A 26,198-nucleotide genomic window follows, 5' to 3' on the forward strand; every position below is an offset into this window, starting at 1 on the left:
CTAAGCTCCTAATCACAAGGGGGACTGCTTCAAAGTCTGGGGGTGCTCTGACATTTTTTATTACACCTCCTGCCGTCAGAACTTACTGACATTCAATCATAAATCTCTTAACTTCACCTGAGGCAAATTTAATGGTGATGTCCAATTTTAACCTTCCTCACCTTCTCTCGGGCATTGTGGGATAAGTCTTTCTTTAGGCCCTAATAGAAACATTAGACCATGAACAGTAGCATACTTTTAGGACAAAGAAGAATTCTCAGTAGGAATTTTGCAAACATTACATGCTCTTTTTCCTTTCTGCCAGATGGATAATTAACATTCTGGCTGAGGGGAATGGCGTTAACTTGCATGATCGCCGTAATCTCTTAACCATCTTTTAACAAAGAGAAGAGAAATAATCTTTATGTAGAGGTGTTAGAGGTCTCCTGCGAGTGTCCCATAACAGATACATCATCTCTCCATGAAGTTTTGGAAAATGCAATATTTTGTAACTTCTACATGCAAACCTTTAAGACATTCAGGCTTGGATTCAATTTTCAATTCTTGAGACTTTGGGTAAGTTACTTAAGCTTACGTGGTTCTCATGGGTATAGAGGGAGTATTGTTCTCGTCTCATAGATCTGTGAGAATTAAATCAGTGAGGCATAGAAGCACTTAACTAGGGCCTAGCACTGGGTAAGAACTCACGAAATGTTGGCTTATTTCATCTTCCTCCTCCTCCCCTTCCTTTTCTTCCTCCTTCTCAACTGAGTATGAATCTGCCTATCTTATTACCACACCTCTATTTTTAATTTTTGTGGATTTTTACTGCTTGTCCACAAAGTGTTATCTTCCTGCCTCTTCATTAGTCAACTAAGGAAAATGAGCTTGCCAGACAGCAGTGATGATGCCAGCTGTCTTTGCTGAAACAGACATAAACACTGGATTGGAATGCAGTGCTGGGTTACCCTGCCCCTTTCTTGGGAGAGCCTTTTGTTTAAACATTGCTGCATAGAGAATTACTGGTATGATGTAAAAGTCATCTCAAAATAACTAACTCATATGGCAGATTTTATGAAATGACACTCAGTTAAGATGAATAAGGGCCTTCCTTGATTCCCATGGTAAGCGTTAGGATTTGTGAAACTGATACCAATACGTCTTCCTCAACAAAAGCAACAACACAGAAAGGAAGCAGACGCATCTTATGAAACCATTGCCTATAAATTATACTCCTCTGTAGGATTCTGAATATTTAATCAGACATAGAATTCTTCTAAAGATCATATTTACATGAGAAACCCTTACCAAAGAGTGGCTTTGAGCCCACTTGCTTCACTCTATGTAGTACTACAGCGCATTTAAAATTCTATCCAACAATAAATTTTTTATGGCATTTTGTTTCTTTAGTCTTTTTTTTTTTTTTTTTAATGGTTTTCAGCTGTAGTAGGGTAGTAGAAAGAGCACCAAACTAGGAATCGAGAAACCTGGATTTGAGTCCCACTTCTGTTGATCACTAGCTGTGTGACCAGGGGCAAGTCACTTGAAACTTTCTGGTCTCCTTTAGCCTCTCTGTATGTAAGTGACAATGACAACATCTGTCATACCAGCCTTAGAGAGTGTTAGTATGTCTCAAAAGGAAGTTGGAGCCACACAACTTCTCTTGCGGAAGTTTTATACAAATCTCGTATTATGGTGATGTATGAAAGTATTTGGGGCATTTTATAAAATTAGAACACATAATGTGAGACAGTTAAGTTTTGTTTTTGTTTTCTCCAACAGAGGGACTATAGGGGAAAGGGAGAGACAGCAGAGTACCTTCATCTCTGAGAGTCACCATGCTCCTCCCATCTTTCATGAGGGGTATGCTCTGTGATGGATCTTTAAACAAGAGAGTGCCCTCAAAGCACCCTGCCTGGGTCCTTACTCCTCTATAAAATGTAAAAGCCTATTTAAATCCCTTATTCTGTATAATTGGAAAGTCATTGTTCAAGAGCAGAGTCCTTAATTTGGAAATGCAGATTCAACTTAACATACGCGATGATTGTTCCTGATTTAAAGTTCTCATAAAAGGAGACTCCACAAATTGGGTTCCCATATTTAAAAAGACGCTCCTAATTTTTGAAAAGGAAGCTATCTGTCTTACCAAGAATGTACCAAGCCCATTTTTGAGGGATGCTGTGCAATCGAACACTGACCTTTGAACCTTAAGCATTCAATGAGTAAGAATCTCATATGTACAGATTCTTTTTTATAATCATGTGGAAGGGGTTTATCCCCTCTGTATACTCCTATATCTCCCATAGATGATGATATAAACCACATAGTGACATGAGCCCAGAGATGCGTTGAGGATCTCAGTATCTTATATTCTCATGGAGATCATGTGGTAAGCTGATATTTGTTTATCTTTATGTAGTGAAGTTTGGAAGAGGTAAGGGAGAGGTGAAGAAAGGATTCTCTGAAGTCTTTGGGGGAATCTTCAATGCTCATACCTTGTAGCGTATCTGGGTATATGAGTGGGTTGGTTTAGGGGTCAAAAAAAAAACAAATGCAAAAAGGAGCCATTTTTCTTATTCTTTGATAACCAGCTGTGACTTTGGCTAGAAACTTATTGACCAAAATAATTCTATTGACCAAAATTTGGCCTCTATTTAATTATTTTAGCGATTCGCCAGTTTGTTATAATAAGGCCCAGCTTGGAGTGCTTTTGACTCATAGTCAAATCAGAATTTTAAAGGCAGAAATTTTGCTTCTGCAGTATTTTGCTTCCTTCTTGTGACATTGTAGGAGTACAAAGAAAATCATAAAATAATAGTCTTTATGAAGAAAACAAAAATCATTGTGGTAACATGTAAACTCTCAATTTCACTACTTTCTGCTTATAATTGTCTTCTTCTCTTTATCTAACCCTAGTCTTTTACCATGCAACAACTCTCCTTGTTAAGGCTGACTCTCCTCATTTGATCTTGAGCCCATGTCTTCATCCTTTGGGGCCTTCCTTTATCTATTGTCCCATATTTTATCCCATCTTTCACTTGTATCATCAATATCTCCCTCTTCACTACTTCTCAGCATAAAAACATGCTTAGGTTTCCTTTGTCTTGAAAAACAAGACAAAATTAATAGCAAAGTCAAAGCCTTGATAGCAGTATAGGTTATTACTCATTACCTTCTCTTAACCGTCTGCCTTTTCTCTTGCTCTTTGCAATATATTTTGGTGTTCAATTACTTTGCTAAAATTCCTATCTAAAACTGTTCCTCTAATCTCCCCTTCTAATCTGTTTCTTTTTCAGTCTCTTTGAAGAATTTTCTGTTTTCCTGAGTTCCTCATTGATGCTCTTTCTGATCTCTTTCTACTCCATTCTGTTCTGATATTACTGCTAAATTCATCTTCCTTAAGTTTAGTTGTGAACATATTACTTTCCTGATCAAAACCCATCAATGGTTTCCCGTTTTTCTATGAAGTAAGCATGAATTTCCCACCAACCTGGATTCAAATTTTTTTTACAACGTGACATCACTTTATCTTATTTCTCCCGACATGTGTCTAAAAAACAGACGAAGCGTAATTTTTCCCTTTGTACAAATTTAGCAAATTTCCCAGTCTTGTATAATGCTCCTCCTCTTGGAATTCCCTTTTCTTAATCTCTACCTGTTGAAATCTTACCCTTTAGTGAGGGGCAATTTCAAATGCTTTTCCCGAAGGATTTCCTGATCCTACAAATATGATGTACTCTCTCCTTTCTTTGACCTTCTCTGATTTTTTGTTTGATGTCTATTGAATGGGTCTCTTTCTGCTTTGTATTGTACTAATTTAGTTATCACTCCTGTACTCCTACTCCTGCAGTGTTTAGATTCTTTGGAGAAAAAAATCCTTCAGAGGGAGAAGAGCTAGAAAGCTATTGCCAACCTACGTTTGTGTTTATATCTTCTATCTGAAGAACAGTAACACTGCATTCTATCCTAGGGTGGGTGGGAGGAAGACAGGCTGGCACTAATGTGTCCAGAATCACACGTAAGAGGCAGCATTCAAAGCTACCTAGGCCTGAATGAGCAATGGAAGGGAGCAGTAACTGGTACCCAGAAGAAGTAACTGTAGCTGGAGGAGGGCTCCCCAAGAGGAGCTGTGGTCTTCATTAGTAGAGGACACACCTATTGCAAAACCATAGTCTAGGAGGGAGGGAGCCAGGGAGTAAATATCTTGACCCTTTTCGCATTCTACCTTCTCATCTGCTGCTAGTGTTTTCCAGTGGCTAAACCCAGTAGAAGCCAGAGTGCAGGGGAGCTTGTTGATCTTGACTGAGTCCAAAAAAGTCAGTCTCCTAGTGCTTAGTGATGTGCAGAAGGGTAGAGTGTGAATCTGAATGGACAGATGGACAATTTCCCGTTAAATAATGGAAGTTGTAGATAATCTATCTTAGCAGTATTGGGCTCAGATGGAGTCACAGGGCATGGCCGTGCCAATGGCTGAGCAAAAAAAGCTTTGCATTGGCCTTTTAGGTCCAGAATCAATTAGGAAATCTATAGTAAGCAGATAGAATGACTGCAGCTAATTCTTGGATCTTATTTTAGGCATTGGTGAAATATGTTATGAGCATTGAATAGCATCTGCTAAAGGCAATAATTTCCTATTATGGTGAGGCACAACAGATCTTTCCATTTGGGGTAGAGTAAAACCCTGTGCTTGCTTATTGGAAAAAGAGTCGGAGAAGAAGTCACCCCAGCAGTGTTGTCTTGGAGAGAATGTCTGTCTGGAGTTTGCAAGAGGAAATGAAAGACCTGAAGACTTCCCAGGAAGCAAAGTGCTTTGACACTGAGCACAACCAGAGAAGGTCACTTGGTAGACCAAATTAAGATGTATAATTTAGTATGTGGCACCTGCAGAACTGCTGCATTTTAGTCAAAGCAGAGTGAGGCAGTGCTGCTTGAAATAGTCCTGTGAACTCAGCATGGAATTATATTTAACCCCACTCCATAGTGCTTTCCTTGTTATTTTGCTTTTTTTTTTTTCCCCCCTCCTAAGACTTACAATTCTTTTTCCTCTGGTTTCTTAGATGGAAAATGTGTGCAATGATTCAGCACTGTACCGCACTCTGACTTGCTAGTGGATTGTCGCAGAGAAGTGTTTGCCCTTCTCTGAAGCCTTCTTTTGATGTGGAGCACACTGGAGTGCTGAGGTTGAAGTTCATTTGCTCAGGGCAGACTTGTTCAAAGAGGAGGAGTTTTATACTTTCTTGGTCATCTAGTAGGTATCACCAAGTAGTATTTTGAGTTAGTGGATTGCAAACTTAGAGATTAAATTTCTCATGTCACAAAGGAGCTGAAATTTGAAGGACGAAAGTACATGAAGTATGTTTATCCAGATACAGGCACTGGCCGGGATGCTAGACTGATGGCTGAATTCTGACAGTCTGTCTTTGGTTGAGAGAGGGAGATTTGGGAAGAACCATGGATAGTTATTCCATGCTCCAGAGGCAGTGCTATAATTATTCATTGATGATAGTGGAGGATGTACACAATGAGTTATTTTGATAAAAATAATTTCAAACTGTGGAAGAGAATGGGGAAGTAGGTTTGAAAATGTTTGTATTTCTTTGCAGTAATCTGTCTTAAACTTGTTGGTCAAATGATCCTAAAACTCATCCTAGGACCAGAAAACATGAAATTATCTTTTCTTTTCCATAAGTTTCCTCTAAGATGCACTGTGGTTGCCAAATTTGAGCCAGTTGGATTGTCTTTGTGTCGCTCATGTATCAAAACCTGTATCCTTGTGCATTCAAAGGAGAAACTTGTTCCTTTCAACTGACACTACCTTATAATTAAACTACAATTCTCAATTCCTACCTTCCACTGCAGATAATGTTTTTGCTTGAAATTTTTTGTTAAATGATAAGGCCCAGTGAAAGAGGTACTAGGAGTACCTTCTTTATTTGTTTATATGATCATTGGAAACTCAGAAATTATGAACACATGGCATGAACGTTTGCATCTGGATTTGGACCCCCAGAATCTGGTAGAATAGTATTTCATCTTGGAAGCAGAGAAACCTCTGTGACATTTAAAAAAAATTTCTAGGATTCTAAGAATGGAACACTTTTCTTTTACAATTCATGGGGACTTATTTTTGCCAAGTATCGTGCCACAAACCACATGGCCGATGTTGATATCTATGACCCCAAAGTCACACTTTTCATCTTTTATACCCTACGGTTTGATCCCTAGTTGACATGGTCTTCATCATGGTATGATACCATGGTTGTGACTTTCACTATTTTTACAGTATTTCTCTGCCAAAGAAAATGTAGCAAAGAAAATTATAGAAGGAAAATGTAACAGGTCTTTAAGAAGGGTTGGTGGATAAGGCTGAAGCTAAGACTTTAAGGATATAACTGGGTATGTGACTCCTGTTACTCTCAGGGGAGGGAGGAAGAAAGGCTTGCTAGTATTATGGAAGACCTATGGTTTAATCTAACATGAACTTCTGAACCATGGCCTCAGTTTGACTACACTGAAAGATTTTGAATCTAGGGTTTACAGACTTATAATAAAAACATAATAAGAAACTAAACTATTTAACCTTAATTTCTTTAGATACAAAATATGCGGAATTATCTTACTACCTTTTTTTCTTTCTCAGCTTCTTTTGGAGTCTCTCTTTCCTCCATTTATTCCTTGAATATCTTTGTTCCCAGTACTATACTCTGTAACCTTTGCTTTCCTCAGGCTGCATACTCTTCTTGAGTAACTTCATCCAACTCAGTGACTTTAACTCCATATTGTTTGCATTCTGATAATCTTTGTCTTTTAATGTTGTGTTTAGACCATCTACACTTAATGTAATTGTTGACATGTTTAGATTTAGGTTTATCAGTTTTTTCCATTTGTTTTTACTTTTTGTTTGTTGCCTTTTTTTGTTCCTCTCTTTCATTTCCTTTTTCTCATTTTATTTTTAGTTATTTGAACATTTACTATTATTCTGTTTTAATATACCAGTTGTATTTTTGATTATATCTTTGTATATTTTTAAAAATGTTTTCTCTAGGGATTACAATATACATGCTGAACTCTTTACAGTGTACTTAGAATTAAAATACTATTTTACTTCATACCATGGAGGTCCTGTTACCCACTCTCTTACGCTGTAGTTGTCTTGTGTATTATATGTACATACATTGCAACCCCACTGAACGATATCATATTTTTTTGCTTTCAACTGTCAAACATCTTTTAAAGAACTCAAGAGAAGAACAATATTATATTTACACAGATGTTTACCATTTCTATTATTCTTTCTTCATTCTTGATGTTACAAGTTTCTTTCTGGTAACATTTTTCTTCTGTCTGAAGAGCTTCCTTTAGCAATTCTTTTAGAGCAGGTCTGTCGGCAACTAATTCTCTTACTTCTCCTTCATCCTTATTTCATCTTCATTCTTGAAGAATATTTTCACTGGGTATAAAATTCTGGGTTGACAGGTCTTTTTTTCCTCAGCACTTTAAAAATGTTCCACTTCCTTTTGGCCCTGATGGTTTCTGATGGGAAATCTGCAGTCACTTAAGTCATTTCTCTATAAGCAATGCATCATTTTTCTCTGGCTGTTTCAAGATTTTTTTTCTTTGTCTTTAGGTTCCAGCAGTTTGAATGTCAGGTCTGGGTATAAACTGATTTGGGTATATTCTGCTTGGGGCTCACTGAGCTTCTTAAATCTGTAGGTTTATGTGTTTCACCAAATTTGGGAAGTTTTCAATGATTATTTTTTCAAATATATTTTCTGTACTAGGCTCTTTCTCTTCTCCTTCTAAGACTCTGGTGAGATAAATGGTAGTCATTTTTTTTTGTAGCGTGGGTCCTTGAGGCTCTGATTATTCACTTTTTCAGTCTTCTCTCTCCCTGTTGTTCAGATTGGGTAATTTCTATTGATCTGTCTTCAGGTTCACTGACTCTTTCCTCTACATCTCCATTCTGCTATTGAGCCTATCTAATAAGTTTTTTCATTTCATTACTGTATTTTTAAGTTCTAAAATTTCCATTTGATTCTCTTTTATATCTTCAGTTTCTATGCTGAGAATTTCTCTCTTTCCACTCATTTCAAGAGTGTTAACTCTTACTTGCTGGAGCACTTCTGTTACAGCTGCTCTAAGTCTTTGTCAGATAATTCAACATCTGTGTCATCTCAGAGTGGCATCTGTTGATTAATTTTCCCATGGGAGTCGAGATTTTCCTGGTTCTTTGTATTGCTGAGTAGTTTTGGGTTGTATTCTGAACATTTTGAGTATTATAAACTCTGAGTCTCGTTTTCCCTTTTTTCAGGCAGCCAACTTGGTTTAGTTCAGGCTGAAAGTTCCGATGAGCCTTCTGTTTGTTGTGGTTTTAATATCAGTTCCATTTTCAAAGCTTTTGCTGGGTTCTTTTGATCTGTCACATACATGTGCCACCCAGTTGCCACTGTAGGAGGTCTATCTCTTAGTCCTAAGGTCCATCTGTTAGTTTTTTTTCAAAGTCTTTTGAATGCTGCTTAGGATCAGGTCCACACATACACAGCTTGGGGGTGAATTCAGGAGTTTATAAACAACTGATTGGGTCACTTACTAAGCTTCGCATATTTTGGGGCTCTCTGGGGCTCTTCAGTCCTCTAGCCGTAAATCTGAGACTTTATTTATCCACCTCTGCTTCAAACTTCCCGCAACTGTGCTGACATCTGGGGCCAGGGAGGGACAGAACAAAGAGAGAAAAAAAGGAACAGGGTTTGCCCCACTGTCTTGGGACTACAGTTCCTCTGATCAAAGAGGAACATTCTCGTCTCTTAGAGTTTTAGTTGCCAGCAGGCTCCTACTTCTGCTGCTATCACTGGCAGGAGATGTCTTTTCTACTTCTGATTCGGAACTAGAAGCTTTCCCCTAGAACTTTCTCTGTTTGTGCTGATACTCACTTCCATCTTTCAGGATGAGTTGAGTCCAGGCTAGGGGACTACTGGAGAGAAAACGGGCAAATTGAACTGCTTTACTGTTGGGTGACACTTCAAAGTTTGGTCCTCTTTTCCAATTGGCTTGCTACTATTTACTTTTCAGAGTACTCAAATAACTGCTCCATGCCTTCTGTACAGGTTTTTAAGCTGTATTCAGTGATTGAGACAGGATGGAGTGTGTTTACTTTATCTTACTTAGACCTGGAACTCCTTATATATTATATGGTTACTCCTAAATGTGTAACTCTAGTCTATATCTCCTTCCTAAGCCCTACCATGTTGCATCTAGCAGTTTCTTGCACGTGTGCTTGAATGTTAAAATTCAAAATTTCCAGAACTGAATTAATCATCTTCCCCCAAAGCCTTCTTGCATTTCTTATCTTTGTGAATGGCACCATATTTCTACCCAATCACCTATCTAAAATCGTGGAAATAAACTCTTTTCTATTACACATATCTTATTAATCACTAGGTCCTATCAATTCTATCTTCTTAAATTGATTTTCTCTTCTCCATCCACATTACCACTGCCCTGGTTCTGACTATTAACAATTCTTTCTGAAATAGTGAAAGGGTCTTTTAGGGACCTATAACCCTAGTCTTATCCCCTATTGGTCTAGTCTCTACATTGCTTCTGGAGTGATCTTTCTATAATACAAATCTGAATAAACAGCATGCCTTGCCTAGGATTCTTCAGTGATTCCCCATGGCTCCTGGGATGTTCAAGCTCCTTAGCCTGTGTTCAGTACAATCTCATACCATACTTCTGGTCCCCGGTGCCCTGATCAGAGAAAATTTAGTCCTAAGAGCATGGGGCAAACCCCTGTTTCTTTTTTTTTTTTTTTTTTTTCTCTCTCTCATTTCTGCCCCTCCCTGGTCCCAGACATGGCACTAGAAAGAGCATTTTGTATTAAAGTTTCTGTGTGTAAGAGGCAGTAAAGTGAAGTGGTTTTTTTCTTAATAGTAGTTTCATGCCTTGAATTATGGCTTTATTGCTGTAAAATCCAATCTCATAATTTCCTAAACTTTGGATTTAGTTTCCCAACCATGACTAACATACCTAATACTAACCGTGACATTTTCTCCATGTATATAATCAAGACTTATAAAGACAAGGAGAAAAAAGTAGTTAACCCTATAGTAGAGCACTATATGTCTATAATCTTCACAAAAGATATAGCCTTCATATGAGTCTCCTTCTCTTTATTTTCTGTATTAGAATTTTCATTGAGTTCTGCTCGACAGGTACAGATGTAATGAATTTCTGGTGCCCTGACCCTAGATTATGTTGTTTAAGGGACAGCCTTAGAGAACAGCATTTTGTCTGATCAGAGGTGCCGAAACTAACCAATGAGTGGTAAAAGTAGCAAGATGTGAGACATATTTGAAGAAACAATGTGAGTAACACCAAGCTAGCAAAATAAAAGAACTCTTCTTTTCAGATTTCTTGGAAAACTGGTTCATCAGTAGAAGGCAGTAGATGAGGAGCCACTTTACCTACAAAGCCATGAAATGAGACAAACCTGGGTTTTTATCCTTGCTTCTTCTGAGCCATATGACCTTAGACCAGATCCTTGATGTCTCTGAATTTAGATCTCTTCATCTGTAAAAGGGAGATGTGTTTATTAAATGAGATGACAAAATAAAAGTGTGCGCATGTATATGTTCAATACATTAAAAATTCCCTCTCTTAGGGAATAAGCTTTTAGAATAAGCAATCATGTTTTCAGCTGAAATCATGGCATCAACTTTGTGCTGCCACTTTGGACAGATTATAAAAAACTTTAACTCTTCCCCTTCTCCCACATCATGCGCTTCTCCTAATCCAGGGAAATTGAGAAGATAAGAAAAACTAGAGGAGAATGATCCTTGAAGGCAAAACTAGGCCTCTCCCATTTTTCTGCAACTTAAAATAGCACTTCTGCAGCTTCACTTCAGCTTTTTTGACAATCCCTAAATTGAACTGGTGATGCTTGGCATCATGAACAGTGGATATTGGCAGCTGTGCAATTGCTTTTTATAACTGGTTGTTATAAAACCACCCCCAATAAAAAACCACCTCCAAAGTGAGTTCTTGGATATATTCAGAGAGTTTGTACCAATAAGTATTAGGTATCTATATACATTTGTGTCTTTAGGAAAGGCAAGGAATGAGCATTTTAGAAAAGTTTTAGAGATAGGCTAGATGAATGAGAACAATCCCACGGATAATTGTGAAAGAGGCAAGGCCTCTGCTGGCCTCTCATCTCTTCTGTGCTTTCTCTCTTCATGCCCTTCTAACCCTTTCTGTGAGTACCCTGAGTCCCCCTGGAACTTCTGGGTTGACCAGATTTTTGCATGTTTTTCTTTTTACCTTCTATTACTTTTATCTTCATCTTCGTTAAGAAGTTTCTATTAAAAAGCTTTCTCCTTTCTCTCTTCCTTCACTCAAAATGTTCTTTTATGTAGCTTTTTACTATTTAGACCCATTTAGGAAAGACCTGAGATCGCACTAAAGAAATCAATGGTTAATAAATGGTTATTGTGTTACCCTTCCCAGGGAATTTCTTTTAAGCTTGGAAATATTGAAGACTGGGCAATGCCTTCATTTAAGAAATGAAGTATCATAATATAGCATTCTAAGCTCATGATTGTTTGGAGGGATGTTAGCCACAGAGACACCCCTGGGATACTTCACATCATACGAGGGAGCAGACACCTTCACTGCCCTTGTGACACTTCAGCCACTTTGATGGTGAAGTCATTGGAAATCCATACAGGACCAGCAGTGGCTTACAGATTTTTCCTTTTTCTCTGCCATTCCATTTGGCTTCAGATAGGCAAGAAGTAGGAAAACAAACAAAACACTTGATTAAGGCTTCTGGGTTACTTCTTTAAATTTCAAAATTTAAAATGTTCACTTTTCACTCTTTTGGCAAAATATATGAATTGTGTCCAGAAGAGACTCAAAATTTGTGACCTAATATCTTCCTCCCTCCCCCACTGCTTTAAGTTAAATAAATAATTAATCTCAAATCTTAGAAGGTGCTTCTTGGAGAGTAATGTTTTCTAAGGATCTCAAAGTCCCCTTTCCTCAGGATTTCTGGGAGGTATGTTAGCTCTGTTTTATAGAAGAACCTAAACTGAAGCCTTGAGAAGTCAAGAGACCCTGCTTAGGGTATACATCAAGTTCCCATGTGGGGAGAAGGGACTTTTGTCTTGGGGCTAAAGTTAGAGCACTCTCGCATTCTCAGCTGTAGAAAAGCTTTGCTAGTCAAGGGTGAGCTGGGAGTGGGGAAGAGGTTGCAATCAGCCTCCTGGCTGATGCCTTGAGTTGCTTGAGGTCAGCCAGAGAGGAAGGATAAGTCCAGGGTATGCTTTGATTTATGTCGCTGTGTGATTCATGCACTCCGTCAGACTAGCTGCTTTCTTCCCCTGTTCCTCTAACAGGCCGTCTCATTGCTGGAGATGACTGTCAGATGCTTTCCCTGCATAGCCACCATCACATGGCCCACCACCAGAGCCTGGGAAGCCTGACCACAGACCAGCATCTCCGAGGCATGAATAATTAGGTAGGCATAATGGAAGGCACTCACTGCACCCTCCAATTGCGTAAGCCCATTACGGAACTCTGCTACATCAGCTTCTATCTTCCGAGGGGGGAAGTCAGAGGATTTTCATACAAGGGCACCATAACTCTAGACAGATCCAGTAAAGGGTTTCATAACTGCTACCAAGTCAGGGAGGGATCCGACATCAACAGCCTCAGCCGGCAGCCAAACGAACATCCGGGCGACATATTTTTCAAGCCAACTCCCACGAAAGACATTCTAACTGAGCTGTACAAACTCACGGCCGAGAGGGAGAGACTGCTGGCCAATCTGCTGAGCTCAGACCACATCCTGGGCATTACGATGGGGAACCAGGAGGGGAAGCTGCCGGAGCTCTCTGTGAGCCTGGCCTCCGAGGACGACTGTTTCCAGAGTGCTGGCCACTGGCTGGGGGAGCCCGCCGTGGGCTGTCTCAGTAAGAGGAGCTCCCACGGGAACAAAAAGGCCCGGAGGTTTGGTGGAAGGAGAGAGAGCTTTGAGGGGCTCTCTCAAAACTCCCTGCAGAAGAGGACAAGACGAAAGGGGCATGGGGGCCAGGACTTGGCTCCTCTGATGGGGAAGGACCAGATCTGTTCCAGCAGCGCCCTTCCTCTTTCTCAAACAAGGCCTCATGTTTGGCTCCTAGAGGAGAGAGGCAACTTGCTCCCGAATAGGGCACTTACCTCTTCCCTACAGAGGAGAGGGAGCTGCACCCCAGGGATCCCCAGGACACTGGATGCTGACTCTGCCTTGGGGAGCTTCAAGAAGGCTTCTGAGTTTGCGGGGCATGGAAGAGGCAGGCTGCCCCCTGAATGCAGCTCCACAGAGCCAGGAGATGATGGTGCCGGGGGGCCAAAGAGGAGCCCTCGCAGGCTGGCGCATCTGCAAACAGGTTCGACCGAAAGTCACAAGGAGCCCGAGAAACATCCAGAGGCAGAGGGGGGCCGGACAGAGAAGGCTGCTGAACGGACTTGCAGGAAGAAGCCTATTTCCAAAGTGGTGGCCAAAGTCCAGGATCTGTCTGCTCAGGTGCAACGAGTAGTTAAAACGCATCCTGAGGGTGAGGAAAGGGTTGCCGTTTGCCCAGCAGCGCAAGCTGAGTTCATACCCAGCGCAGACTTGCTCACCCTCCCGGAAGCTGAGGCTGGGGCTTGGGGTGCCAGCTGCTGGGGCAAGGAGCAGCGAGGGGACAGGTCATGGCAGCCATCAGCTGAGGAGGGTCCCCTAGCCGGCACTGAGGGGGCTGTGAACAAGGTCCTCCTGAAGGTGATAGAGAGCGAGAAATTAGATGAAGCCACCGAGGGGAAACGGCTGGGATTTCCCTTCGGGACGACAGCCGCCCATACCCTCCCAGAAACCGGGAGCAAGAGGGGAGCTGGGTTGCTTCTGAGTGGCCACAAAACCTTGTTTCTGGATCTGCCCCGCGGTGTGGACCCTGGAGGTGATGAGAAGAGGCCACCACCCCCAGCACTGGCAGCTCTCGGCACGGTATTTAATAATTCATCCTTTCCGTCCAGCACGCACAAATGGATGTCACCTGTTCCCTTGCCTCTCTCTCCAAGGCTCCCCAGCCCTCAGCAGTATCACAGGATCCTCCGGCCCCCTTCACTGCCTGCTGAGAGGGAAGCCGCTCTTGATGACTCTCTTGGTAGAAAGAGCCGTGCTTTCTCTGGGTCACCCTCTGCTGACACCTTGGAGCCACCACTCTCTGCAAAGGTCACGGAGACCGAAGGAGCCCACTCGACCTCCCTCAGAGCGGGCCAACCTCGGTTGGTGCCTGGGGAACCTTTGGAAAAGAGCTTGGGGCCTGGGAGGACCGCAGCTCAGCCCCAGCACCGGTCACCTCCAGGTTAGTCCCGGTTTAAAATGCTTTAATTTACATGTGTTCCTGGGCGACCCCAAACTGTCAGTCTGCTCGTGCTATTCAGACACTGGCTAATTAACGATGAATCAGAATTCCTCGGCCTGTTAGTTAATTCACCTTGTAACAGGGCAGCTGGGAGTGGTATAAAAGAGTGTGGAGATGGTGAGGATGGTGTTGACTTATGGGGTCAGGGCTGTAGTTGCTTCCAGAAGCAATACTTTGTAAATGTCTTTTTAAATTTTTTGTTTTGGAATGCTCTAAAGCTGCCTCCATGGTTGCTTAATACAGGACTCTCAAAGGAAACAGGACTGGGCAGAGAGAAGTAGTAACTTGTTGCTGCCTTTGATGCTAATTGGCCCCTTGACCTAAATTCTGCTGTTCATGCTGCTGGGGTGGCTTGGATTTGTTGGGATTCTGTAAGCAGAAGAGCAGAAGCATGCTGTGTCTTTGCTCATCTGTCTGTTGTTAGAGGTTTTGGGTTTTTGTGGGTTTTTCTTTTCTTTTTTTTTTTAGTAATCACTTTTATAAGCACCCTTATTTTATGACAATATTTTATTATTTTTTTTAATACTAGAAGAGGGATGAATTCCTTCTAACTTGAAGAAACTTGGTTCAGTTTCTTTTTTTTTAACAGTTTTTGATCTCCCAAACAAACACGAAGTATTGTTTATTCTGAAGTTATGTTTTATGTATGGGTTTCTACTGTTACTGGTATAACATCATGTCTTATGCAAAAGGTACTAAAGAGCCAGTTTGGCTTGTATGTTTCATGTGATTTAAAATTTTATATGACAATAATTTTGGTGGTTCTATAAGTAGGATCAATAAGACTAAAAAAGAAAGTGTATAAAAGTGCCACTCCTGTATTCACTACATTTTCCAGGCCAGTGCGACCAGATGTTTAGGGTCGTGTATGCCATGGTGTAGATAATAGGTTCTTTTTCAGTGGTCCTTTCACAGCATATGGTCAATGCTTTGTCTAGGCTCGTAATATGATATATAGTCTCTTAAAGTTTAGAGAAAACATCATGTGCAATTTTTAAGATAAAAATATCTGTCTAGGGAAGAAGAATTTCAAAAGCTTCTGTTCATTTTGAACTCTTGCCATTTTATAAATTTCTCTATGTCATTGATCCAGGGTGTGTTTCTTTTAAAATGTGGTAAATGCTCTTCATTTTGTGTTTGTAATGTATTGCTCTTAGTTTGATGAGACTTGCTACTTCCTAATATAACCAAACTGCTTCATCAGGAAAGTCATAGAATTGTAGATTTTATATCATGTATCATAGAATCCTAGTGATGAAAATCCTTTCTCCCTGTGAATGCTGGAGCCTTCAAAATACTTCGAAAGGAAGCTCTCTGCAACGATTAGATAGAGACTTCTGGAGAGATGGGCGTGCAAGAGCTGCCTCAATTCCGAAAGCTCTTTTTAGAAGTCACACTAAATCCTACGACTTGGTGTGCCGCTCCTCTAGAAACTGTGCATTAAATAATACATTGAGCTTCAGTAAATCTTTTCTCCCCCCCACTGCCCTGATTTAGAATTATCTTTTTATTCTATTGTCCTTTTTCTATTAAAAAAAAAACAATAACAATATTATAAAAGCTCCATCGTATTTGGCTCAAGGTAGGCACACAGAGGACATTCAGTTTCTCTGATGACTCACTGTTAAGTTAAGCTCACTGAGGGGCACGTTCAACAGATGGTCACCCTCTTCCCGTGACCTCTCCATACTGTTGCGCAGAACCATTCCCTTTACTTTGGCCCCAGCCTTCCATTGGGATCTTCGTAGCACTTTAGGAGCCAGTCATTAGAATCACATGGATTCTTTGGTAGGGAGACTGCCTGTGCTTCTAACGTTATAAAAGAAGGCATTGGAAAGGGGGAAAATAGGAGCAGGAGAAGGCTTTTTTTCTGTCATGGATAAGTTCTCTTTTGCTGGGACCTTCCTCCAGGAACGTCCACACGTTATCTCTTATCATCATCCCTCTTTGAAAAGCATGAAGGGAGGGAGTTCTCCAGATAGTATCTTTGATCTGTATCTTGTGTTCCTGTCTCCTGGTTTTCTTTTAATCCCCCTTCTCTGTGGCCACGAGTCCTCATCATATTCTGGATCCTTCAGTGACTTCCTGCAGCTGGTGGGTCCACACAGGGAGAATTTTGCTACTTCCAGCTGCCTTTGTCTTTCACTTCATTTCTCCTCCCTCCACATCCCACATCCAGTGGCCTCAGACAGTCCCAGACGAAGGGTGGATCATTCATTTACCATCACCCAACAGTAGCCCTTTATCTGAGTCCAATTCCCACCTTTCTCCCACGTTAGCTATTAACCAGGTTGAGTTTATGGTCTATGGGCATTTATTTCCTGTGGAAATAACGTCTAGGTATTTTATTGAAGTGATGTGATTAAGATTATTGAAAGCACTCATTAACTGCTCAAGTAAGAGATTAAGTCTGGCAAAAGTAATCAGATCCATTTCCAGTTGGAAGACTCTTTAGTGTTATGGGCAAGTAGTAATTCCCAGGAAAGAGTAAAATCCGCTTCTCCTTCTCACAGGACCAAGCAGTGAAAGCCAACATTACCATCCACACAGGAAACAGCATAAAGGCTATTGGTCTACCCCCTGTTGGCTTTGTAATTTTCCTAACTCTTCATTCCAAGGTCTATGCACAGGAATTTCTTGTCTGGTGGTGATGTGATCAAACAGAGAATATGCTAACAGTGAATGGTGGCCAGATTTGTCTTCTCATGGTCCTCCTTCCCCATCCCCACCCTGACTGCCACCTTGGTTTTATGGAAACCACTGTAGAATGTTCCCAAGCCTTTGTGGAATGTGGTATTTTCTCAAGCCTGAAGGACTCTAGTTGTGCTAACCTGAATAGCAGTGTCCTTGGGTCTGGGATTCCCTTCTGTTTTTCTGGCCTTCTTTTACCTTTGATCTGAAATAGACCCTTTTTTAAAAAAAATTAATTAATTAATTAATTAATTTTTGGCTGCATTGGGTCTTTGTTGCTGCGTGCTGGCTTTCTCTAGTTGCGGCGAGCTGGGGCTGCTCTTCGTTGCGGTGCGCGGGCTTCTCATTGTGGTGGCTTCTCTTGTTGCGGAGCACGGGCTCTAGGCACACGGGCTTCAGTAGTTGTGGCGCACAGGCTTAGTTGCTCTGCGGCATGTGGGATCTTCCCACACCAGGGCTCGAACCCGTGTCCCCTGCACTGGCAGGCGGATTCCTAACCACTGCGCCACCAGGGAAGCCCTGACATAGACCCTTTTAATGCCAGAAGAATCACATGTAACTTGGCTCACCACACTCAGGAAGATCCCCAGTGCTTCAGTGTACTCCTCAGCAATCTCATGATCTTTCCCCTTTGAAGTCACTGAGGTGGTGATGGAGGCATATGCCCCAGGCATAGTTCCTCTTGATATTGTGAGTCATGTTATCAGTGCTTGTGCCCATCAAAAGATGTAGTTAGTGTCAACTGATTAAGGGTTGAAAGGCATATTTGTAACCGATTTTATTATATCTAATGCTGCTGTCAAAGCTTTGATTTGTCTTTGGGCATGTATTATGGGGAGTAGATATAAATTCTCCCTATATTAATATTGAGGTTTGATACAATCCCCCAAAAATTTTAAAGAAGCTCCACAACTTTTTTTTTTTTAATTTTTATTTATTTATTTATTTTTAATTTATGGCTATGTTGGGTCTTTGTTTCCGCCCGAGGGCCCTCTCCAGCCGTGGCAAGTGGGGGCCACTCCCCATCGCTGTGCACGGGCCTCCCACTATCGCGGCCCCTCCTGCTGCGGAGCACAGGCTCCAGACACGCAGGCTCAGCAATTGTGGCTCACGGGCCCAGCCGCTCCGCGGCATGTGGGATCCTCCCAGACCAGGGCTCGAACCCTTGTCCCCCGCATTAGCAGGCAGACTCTCAACCACTGCGCCACCAGGGAAGCCCGCTCCACAACTTTAATGGCTATACCCAGCCATTTAAGATTACTACAGAAAGTATATAGTGTGTAGACAACTATCTGTAATTCATGTTAAGAAAGAAAGATTAAAAATTGCATATACCATAGTATATCCATATAAAACATATACAGGACTTAAATTGACAGGAAATACATTGCTACACACTTTTGAGAAAGTAAGGGGATTGTCATTGAAACTATATGTAACTTTGACCTAGCAACCCTATTTTAGGAATTTAGGTCACATAAATAGATGCACTAGTAAGAATATATGCATAAGGTTGTTTACTGCAGCATTGTGTATAGTGGCCAAAGCAGCTGGAAAAAAAAAAATGGAGTGTCAATCAGTAGAGAAATGGCTACATAAATTAGAGTATATTTAGTCTCCATAATATTATGAGGCTATTTAAAGTATGGAACTAGATCTCTATCTAGCAAGTTGCAAAATAATGTGGAATATGCTCTGTTTTTGTAAAGACAGGTTTCACCCCTCTCTATATATGAGTATATATGTTTGGTATGGGTTTGAAAGTTTGAATATCATGCGGACAGGTGTAAAGAAAGACAGGCCAAGCTGTTCACATTCTTTATCTAGGGCAAGACAGGGTGAAGGTTGGGAATAAGGTGAAGGGGAAGGATCCAAAAAAAAAACAACAAAAAAACAAAACAAACAAACAAACAAAACAAAAGCACTGGGGAAGAGCATTAACTTCTTTTCTTTACATATTTTTACATTGTTTCACTGGTTGTGGTGAATGTGTCACTTTTATGATTTTTAAAGAGTTACTGAACTACATTTTAAAGAAAAAAATAAATACGCCACCTAGAGGGGTTGTGTGTGTGTATGTGTGTTGGGGGGTATAGGATTATAGCTGAACCACAATTTTCTGTGTCTTCCCCATGTCCTTTAATGAAGCAAGAAGCTCAGTATTGAAACTAGAGCATTATTACAATGGGATATGTTGGTTGCTAGAGAGCTATAAAGGCAGCACCCAAGAAAGACAAGTCAGGGAAGCAGGATTAGATAAGGAGGGAGCAGTATCCAGAAACCAAGAGAAGAAGGCAGTTAAGAAAGGCTTCTGACCCTCCTACACTGTTGGCAGGAATGTAAATTGGTACAGCCACAATGGAAAACAGTATGGAGATTCCTCAAAAAACTAAAACTAGAGTTGCCATATGATCCAGCAATCCCACTCCTGGACATATATCCAGACAAAACTATAATTTGAAAAGATACACACACCCCTGTGTTCATAGCAGCACTATTTACAATAGTCAAGACATGGCTAGCAACCTAAATGTCCATCAACAGATAAATGGATAAAGAAGATGAGGTACATATATACAATGGAATATTACTCAGCCATAAAAAAGAATGAAATAATGCCATTTGCAGCAACATAGATGGACCTAGAGATTATTATATTAAGTGAAGTAAATCAGAAAGAGAAAGACAAATACCACATGCTATCACTTATGTTTGGAATCTAAAATATGACACAAATGAACCTATCTACAAAACAGAAACAGACTCAGAGATGTAGACAACAGACTTCTGGTTGCCAAGGGGGAGGTGGGGTGGGAGAGGGATAGACTGAGAGTTTGGAATTAGCCGATGCAAACTATTATATAGAGAATGGATAAACAACAAGGTCCTGCTGTATAGCACAGGGCACTATGTTCAATATCTTGTAATAAACCATAATGGAAAAGAACGTATATATATGTGTATATGAAAAAGAATGTATACATATGTATAACTGAATCACTTGGCTGTACAGCAGAAATTAACACAATGTTGTTAAAATAAATAAAAGAAATTAAAAGAAAAGAAAGGCTCCTGGGTTAGACAGTGTCCTGACAGGGAACAAACACCCAGGCCTGAAGGAGCAAGGGAAGAAGGGGTCAGTGGAACCCAAACAGGGGAGCTTAAGGGAGAGGACCACAGGGCAGAAACGGTGGCTTGTGGTAGAGGCCCTTATCAGAGAGGAAGCTGTGGGAATAAATACCCTGGCTTCACTCTCCTTTGGTCTTCTGCCTCGAAACTTTCTCGAACTGAACCAGCCAAAAGGCAGAGTAAAAGGGAGTGGGTAGATGTCTCCAAGCTCAGCTTTCCAGGGCCCAGGGAAGGATGGAAAAGGGTCAGAGTAGATTTGGAGGTATAAGATGATGCAGATAGGCTGAGCCATGAAGAACAAGAAATGTAGAAAGAGTGGAATTTTAAAAGAGCCACAGGGTAAAAAAGAATGTGTATGTGTGGTGTGTTTTGATACTGAACAGTGGTTATCTTGATAATAAGTGATTATTGCAGTGTTTCGTTTCTTTGTCGTATGACCGTTCTACCTCTAAATTTAATTTGGTTGACTGTCTCTTTTATTGCTAAAAGTACAAACTTGAGGAAGTAAAAGAAATAATTGGGAGATCTTGTGATACAGTTTTCAGCCTGTGGATTCAGAAAAAATTATCTAGTTTTTAAAAACAAAGCTCTTATATTTAACAGTGATTGATAGCACATTGTACTTTGTTGCTTTTTGTGAAAAGCACAAAAAGAATTATAAAATATCTTCCACAGTTATCTCAAATTAAGAATAACTAATTAGCATATGAAATAGATTTTCTACTAATGAACAACTTGTATTTTGAGGTCAGTTTCCATATAAAATAAATGGTGAGTGTTTCTCTCATTCACATTTTGTTTTTTAAAAGGGAATGTTTCAAAGGCCAGGACCATGACCACGATCTGATGTTTTAAAACTCCAAGCCAGTTCTACATATGTGAATTTTTTCCCAAATTAATGTCCAATTGTGCTTTGAGGATAGCACCTTCTTGGAAATGGTTTTTACTTGTTTCTTTTCTATTCTTGGAGTCAGAGCACAAGATTGAAAGCACGGGTGGCAGTCTATGGCCCTAGGCCAGATCCATCGATCTAAAGTAATTCCAAAGACATAGAAACGGCAGAATTAACACTGCGATTAAAAGTTATAGCTACTGAAAAATCTTAAAAGAGAAAAACATTTTATAAATAGGTATTAAATTTTGAAGAAAAATTTATCACGTACTTTATTTATTTACGTAACTCAGCCATTCTGGCTCATAGCATCATTGGTTGAGGTATGAAAAAAAGACACAAACTTTTAGTTGTAATTGGATTAGAAGCATTTTATCAAATTGATAGAGCAAAGTACTGAATATTGAGATTGTGTGTTTTATTTCATTCCTCCTGGGCTCTCCTGGAAGAGGGTGCATGTTGAAAACAGTAAACTCCACCCTGGGGCCACTCTTTCCCTCTTGCTAGCTTTTACAGTATCAGGTAAATGACTTGTTACTGCTTATCTTACTTCATCCTCTTTCTGATCACTTACAAGAAAGTAGCTTCTGTTAGATAGTTCTTAAATGGGCCTAAAGCCATATTTAATACATTTTCGTGGCCTCTGGGCTGTGATATTAGGCCATACCATCCCCCTAGAGTTCCTCTGTGTGCCCTGGCATCTCAGCCTCCTGCCATAGCAAGTTCTGGAGTTCCTTCCCTTTCACAGAAGGACCTAGCAGGTTTTCCCAGTCATGGACGGTTCTACTACATGGAACCAGATGCTTTCTATCTGGCCCAGAGCCTTATAGGACAGAACTTGAACTAGAATTGGGATTCAGATATGTATAGGATGTAGAGGGACTTGTGGGGACCTTGAAGGCTATTGAACCTTAGGGAGGAACAGTGGACAATGGAAGGAGAAGTATCACGAGAGAGCAAGCCTGGGCCAAAAGTCTGTGCACAGACATTTTCTCGTCCTCCTAAGAGGGCCCTTACCCTCTAAGGAGAAGGGGCTTTAGCGTGAAGAGAAGGAAGAACTTTGTCATCAGAAGCCCAACAGTTTTGCAGTGTGGAAGAGCTGTTCAGGGGTAACAGAAATATTCTTATTTCATTGAAGTACAGTTGATTCACAATGTCATATTAATTTCTGCTGTACGCCAAAGTGATTCGGTTATATATATATATATATATATATATATATATATATATATATATACACATACATTCTTTTTCATATTCTTTTCCATTATGGTTTATCACTGGATATTGAATACAGTAGGACCTTGTTGTTTATCCATTCTATGTACAATACATTGCATCTGCTAATCCCAAACTCCCAATCCATCCCTCCCCCGCTCCCCCTTGGCAACCACAAGTCTGGTCTCTATGTCTTTGAGTCTGAGGAGAAGCAGAAACTTTCTTGCTGGCCAGAAGGAGGGCAAAGCCCCAGCCTCCGTGGTCCCAAGTTATTAGCAACCCAATGGCAGCAGAGTGACAGAGGCACAGAGCAGAAGGGTAGCAGGGGCAGCAGGCCCCCGAGTGCAGAAACCTTGAGGGGACCCTTGGAGGCATAACTGGGGAGGAAGAGCCTGAGAAAAGACTGGACTTCATGCCAAGCAAGTGAGGGTGGGCTTCAGACACTGAGGTTCAGATTTTCGTGCAGCGTGTGACACAATTTTACTCACTCTGAGGCGGTAAGTTGGATCATCCAGGTTTCCCATATTTTTCCTAAAATATTCTGATATGGCTTTTTTGTTTGTTTGTTTGAAACCTAGGTTAAAGTTTTAAGGTTGAGTTTTGCATTTGGAGGGAGAACCCCTGAATAATCCTGTGGCTGATGAAAGCTGTTGGTTTCCAGTTTAGCCCAGAGAAATTGCGGAGAGAATAAACACCACGTGAGGCTTGAGCCTCAGCACAGTCTCCCCAGGATTCAGACAGGTCTGGGCACATCCGGGTAATTAGATGGTTAGACCTGTCATGAGTCTTTTGCTCGAGTGCCCAGAGGATGGTCACCAGGCAGAGCCCCTCCAGAGGAAAGCAGGATTTGGGGCACAGGAGAGGTTACCAGACCTTTGGGGTCGGGGTGGGAGGGAGGACACTGAAAATAGCATAAGTTGTGTCCTCCTGATTTTCTGCTGACTCGTGTCTGGGTGGTAGGAAGAGAGGAGAGCAGTAAGAAAGCACTGTGAAAATTTAAAGAGTAATTTGACTGAAATGTCCTTAGGATAGTGAAGGCGGGGTCTGCATAGTAGAGTGTAACAAACCTGTGGGTGAAGGGGCCCTGCTCCAGGTGCTGCTGGGGCAGGATGCGACAGGGCACACGGTGGAGGGAACCGGATTTGACCTCATCCCAGAGAGAAGAGGGGAGGTGGGGAAGGTAGGCAGTAGTGCCTAAGCAACGCACCTGGTACCTTAGCTGCAGCAACCCGGTGACAATTCTAGCAGCGTCCGGAGACACCTTCAGCAGCCTGACAAGTGAGGACAGCAGTGTTGATGAGGGATGAGGAGGAGTGGATCCATGCGTTCACGTGCTTCCTGGAATGATCTGGAGAAATTGGTGTGTAGGGGGAGGGAAGTCCCCAAATTGGTAGAGCCAGAGAAATTCTGATTTTGCACCACGTTATTACTCCCCTGACTGCATTTGCTAGGAGTATCAAATTCACAGGGTTGTTTTGAGTATCAGATGAAATAATGTCAACGAAAATGCTTCCTAACACATTAGAAAATGTTAGCTTTATTATAATTACAGATCATTATTGGCTCATTGGGTCAGAAAGGATTCTTTTTTTAATATTTATTTATTTATTTTTGGCTGCATCGGGTCTTAGTTGCAGCACGCGGGCTTAGTTGCCCCGCGGCATGTGGGATCTTAGGGGCTTAGTTGCCCCGCGGCATGTGGGATCTTAGTTCCCCTACCAGGGATCGAACCTGCGCCCCCTGCAATGGCAGGCGGATTCTTAACCACTGGACCACCAGGGAAGCCCCCAGAAAGGATTTTAATAATCTACTCCTTTTGGTGTTTTCCAGTGATGAAATGATGCTACAAATAATAGGCCACAACTGGTTATTGTGAATGTCTTGATTTGCTCTCAAAAGCTTCTACATTTGCTTCTGTTAAGTCACTTGCTATTTTTTAAGTGACATTGGTCTCTTACTGGTTTTTTTTTGTCCTTCCAGGTTCATTGAGATATAATTGACATACAGCACTGTATATAAGTTTCAGGTGTGTAGCATAATGATTTGATTTACATAAATCATGAAATTATCACAATGAGTTTAGTGAACATCTATGCAATGTTAAAGAAATAGAAAAAAGAATTTTTTTCCTGTGATGAGAGCTCAGGATTTATTCTTTTAACAATTTTCTTATATAACATACAGTAGTGTTAATTATATTTATCGTGTTGTGCATTATATCCCTAGTACTTATTTATCTTATAACTGGAAGTTTTGACTTTTTGACTGCCTTTATCCAATTCCTCCATGCCCCTTACTCTGAGTTTGTTTGTTTGTTTATTTTTGAAGTATAATTGACCTACAACACTATGTTGTTTCCTGTTACGCAGCATAGCAATTCAATATATCTATACATTTCAAACTGATCAGCATGACTTACGATCTGTCACCATGCAAAGATGTTACATAGTTATTAACTATATTCCCCACACTGTACATTTCATACCCCTGGACTCATTATTTTGTATCTCTGATCTCCCTCACCTATTTATTTCCTCCCGCATCCCCCTCCCTTTGGTAACCACTTGTTTGTTCTCTGTATCTGTAACTCTGTTTCTATTTTGTTTTGTTTGTTGGATTCCTTTCTCTTTTTTGTGTGTCTATTACAGAGTTTTGGTGTGCGGTTATCATGAGGTTTGTATATAGCTATCTGTTGATCTATGTTATCTATCTATCTACCTATATGATGCATTTTTACTTCCTGCATTTTTACTTCCCTCACAGCACGTTTACTGTTTCTGACAATATATTTTACATCTAATTGTTTTGTGTATCCCTTAACTACTTATTGTGGATATACACGATTTTATTACTTTTATCTTTTGACCTTCCTACTAGCTTTGTAGGTGGTTGATTTACTACGTTTACTGTATATTTGCCTTTACCAGTAAGATTTTTCCTTTGATTTTTTTCATGTTTCTAGTTGTGGCCTTTTCTTTTTCACTTAGAGTAATTCCTTTAACACTTTTTGTAAAGCTGGTTTGGTGATGCTGAACTCTTTTAGCTTTTGCTTTCTTCATCAAATCTGAATGAAAGCCTTGCCAGGTAGATTATTCTTGGTTGTAGTTTTCCATTTTCATCACTTTAAATATATTGTGCCACTCCCTTCTGGCCTGCAGTTTCTGCTGAAAAGTCAGCTGATAGTCTTATGGGAGTTCCCTTGTACGCAACTTGTTGCTTTTCCCTTGCTGCCTTTAATATTCTCTCTTTATCTTTGATTTTTGCCATTTTAATTAGAATATGTCTTGGTGTGGTCCTTTTTGGGTTGATCCTGCTTGGGACTCTCTGTGCTTCCTGTGCTTGGATGTCTGCTTTCTTTCCCAGGTTAGGGAAATTTTCAGTTACTATGTCTTCAGATATGTTCTCTACCCCTTTCTCTCTGTCTTCTCCCTCTGGGAACCCTATAATGTGGCGTTAGTACACTTGATGTTATCCCAGAAGTCTCTTAAGCTGTCCTCATTTCTTTTTATTCTTTTTCCTGTTTAGCTTCAGTGATTTCCACTACTCTGTCTTCCAGTTCACAGATCCATTCCTTTGTATCATCTAATTTACTGTTGATTCCTTCTAGTGTATTTTTCATTTCATTGACTGTATTCTTTGTCTCTGTTCGGTTCTTCTTTGTATTTTCTAATTCTTTGTTGAAAACTTCTAACTTCTGGCTCTGTTCATTCAGTCTTCTCCCGAGAGTTCTTTGAACATCTTTACAATCATTGTCTTCAACTCTTTATCAGGTAGATTGCCTATCTCCACGTCACTTAGTTCTTCTGAGGTTTTATCTTGCTCCTTTATTTGGAACATATTCCTCT

At 40.7% G+C, this 26,198-nt stretch overlaps 1 protein-coding gene across 5 annotated transcripts in view; it reads left to right on the forward strand.

Moving 5' to 3' along the window:
* FMN1 (formin 1) overlaps positions 1-26,198 on the forward strand; it is a 467,455-nt gene that overhangs the window by 24,075 nt on the left and 417,182 nt on the right. For 3 of the 5 annotated variants that reach the window (XM_082452358.1, XM_082452359.1, XM_082452356.1), the window contains exon 2: positions 12,375-14,363. The exons of 1 other annotated variant lie outside the window; for it this stretch is intronic. In XM_082452358.1, the coding sequence (XP_082308484.1) occupies positions 12,506-14,363 (1,858 nt within the window). In that variant the 5' untranslated portion in view covers positions 12,375-12,505. Of the gene's footprint in view, positions 1-10,547; positions 14,364-26,198 lie in introns of those variants that run through there. One more of the 5 variants, XM_082452357.1, reaches the window with a different exon arrangement.

Source organism: Balaenoptera physalus (genome assembly GCF_965194825.1).
Source record: "Balaenoptera physalus genome assembly, chromosome: 2".
In the NCBI taxonomy this organism is placed as follows: Eukaryota; Metazoa; Chordata; class Mammalia; order Artiodactyla; family Balaenopteridae; genus Balaenoptera; species Balaenoptera physalus.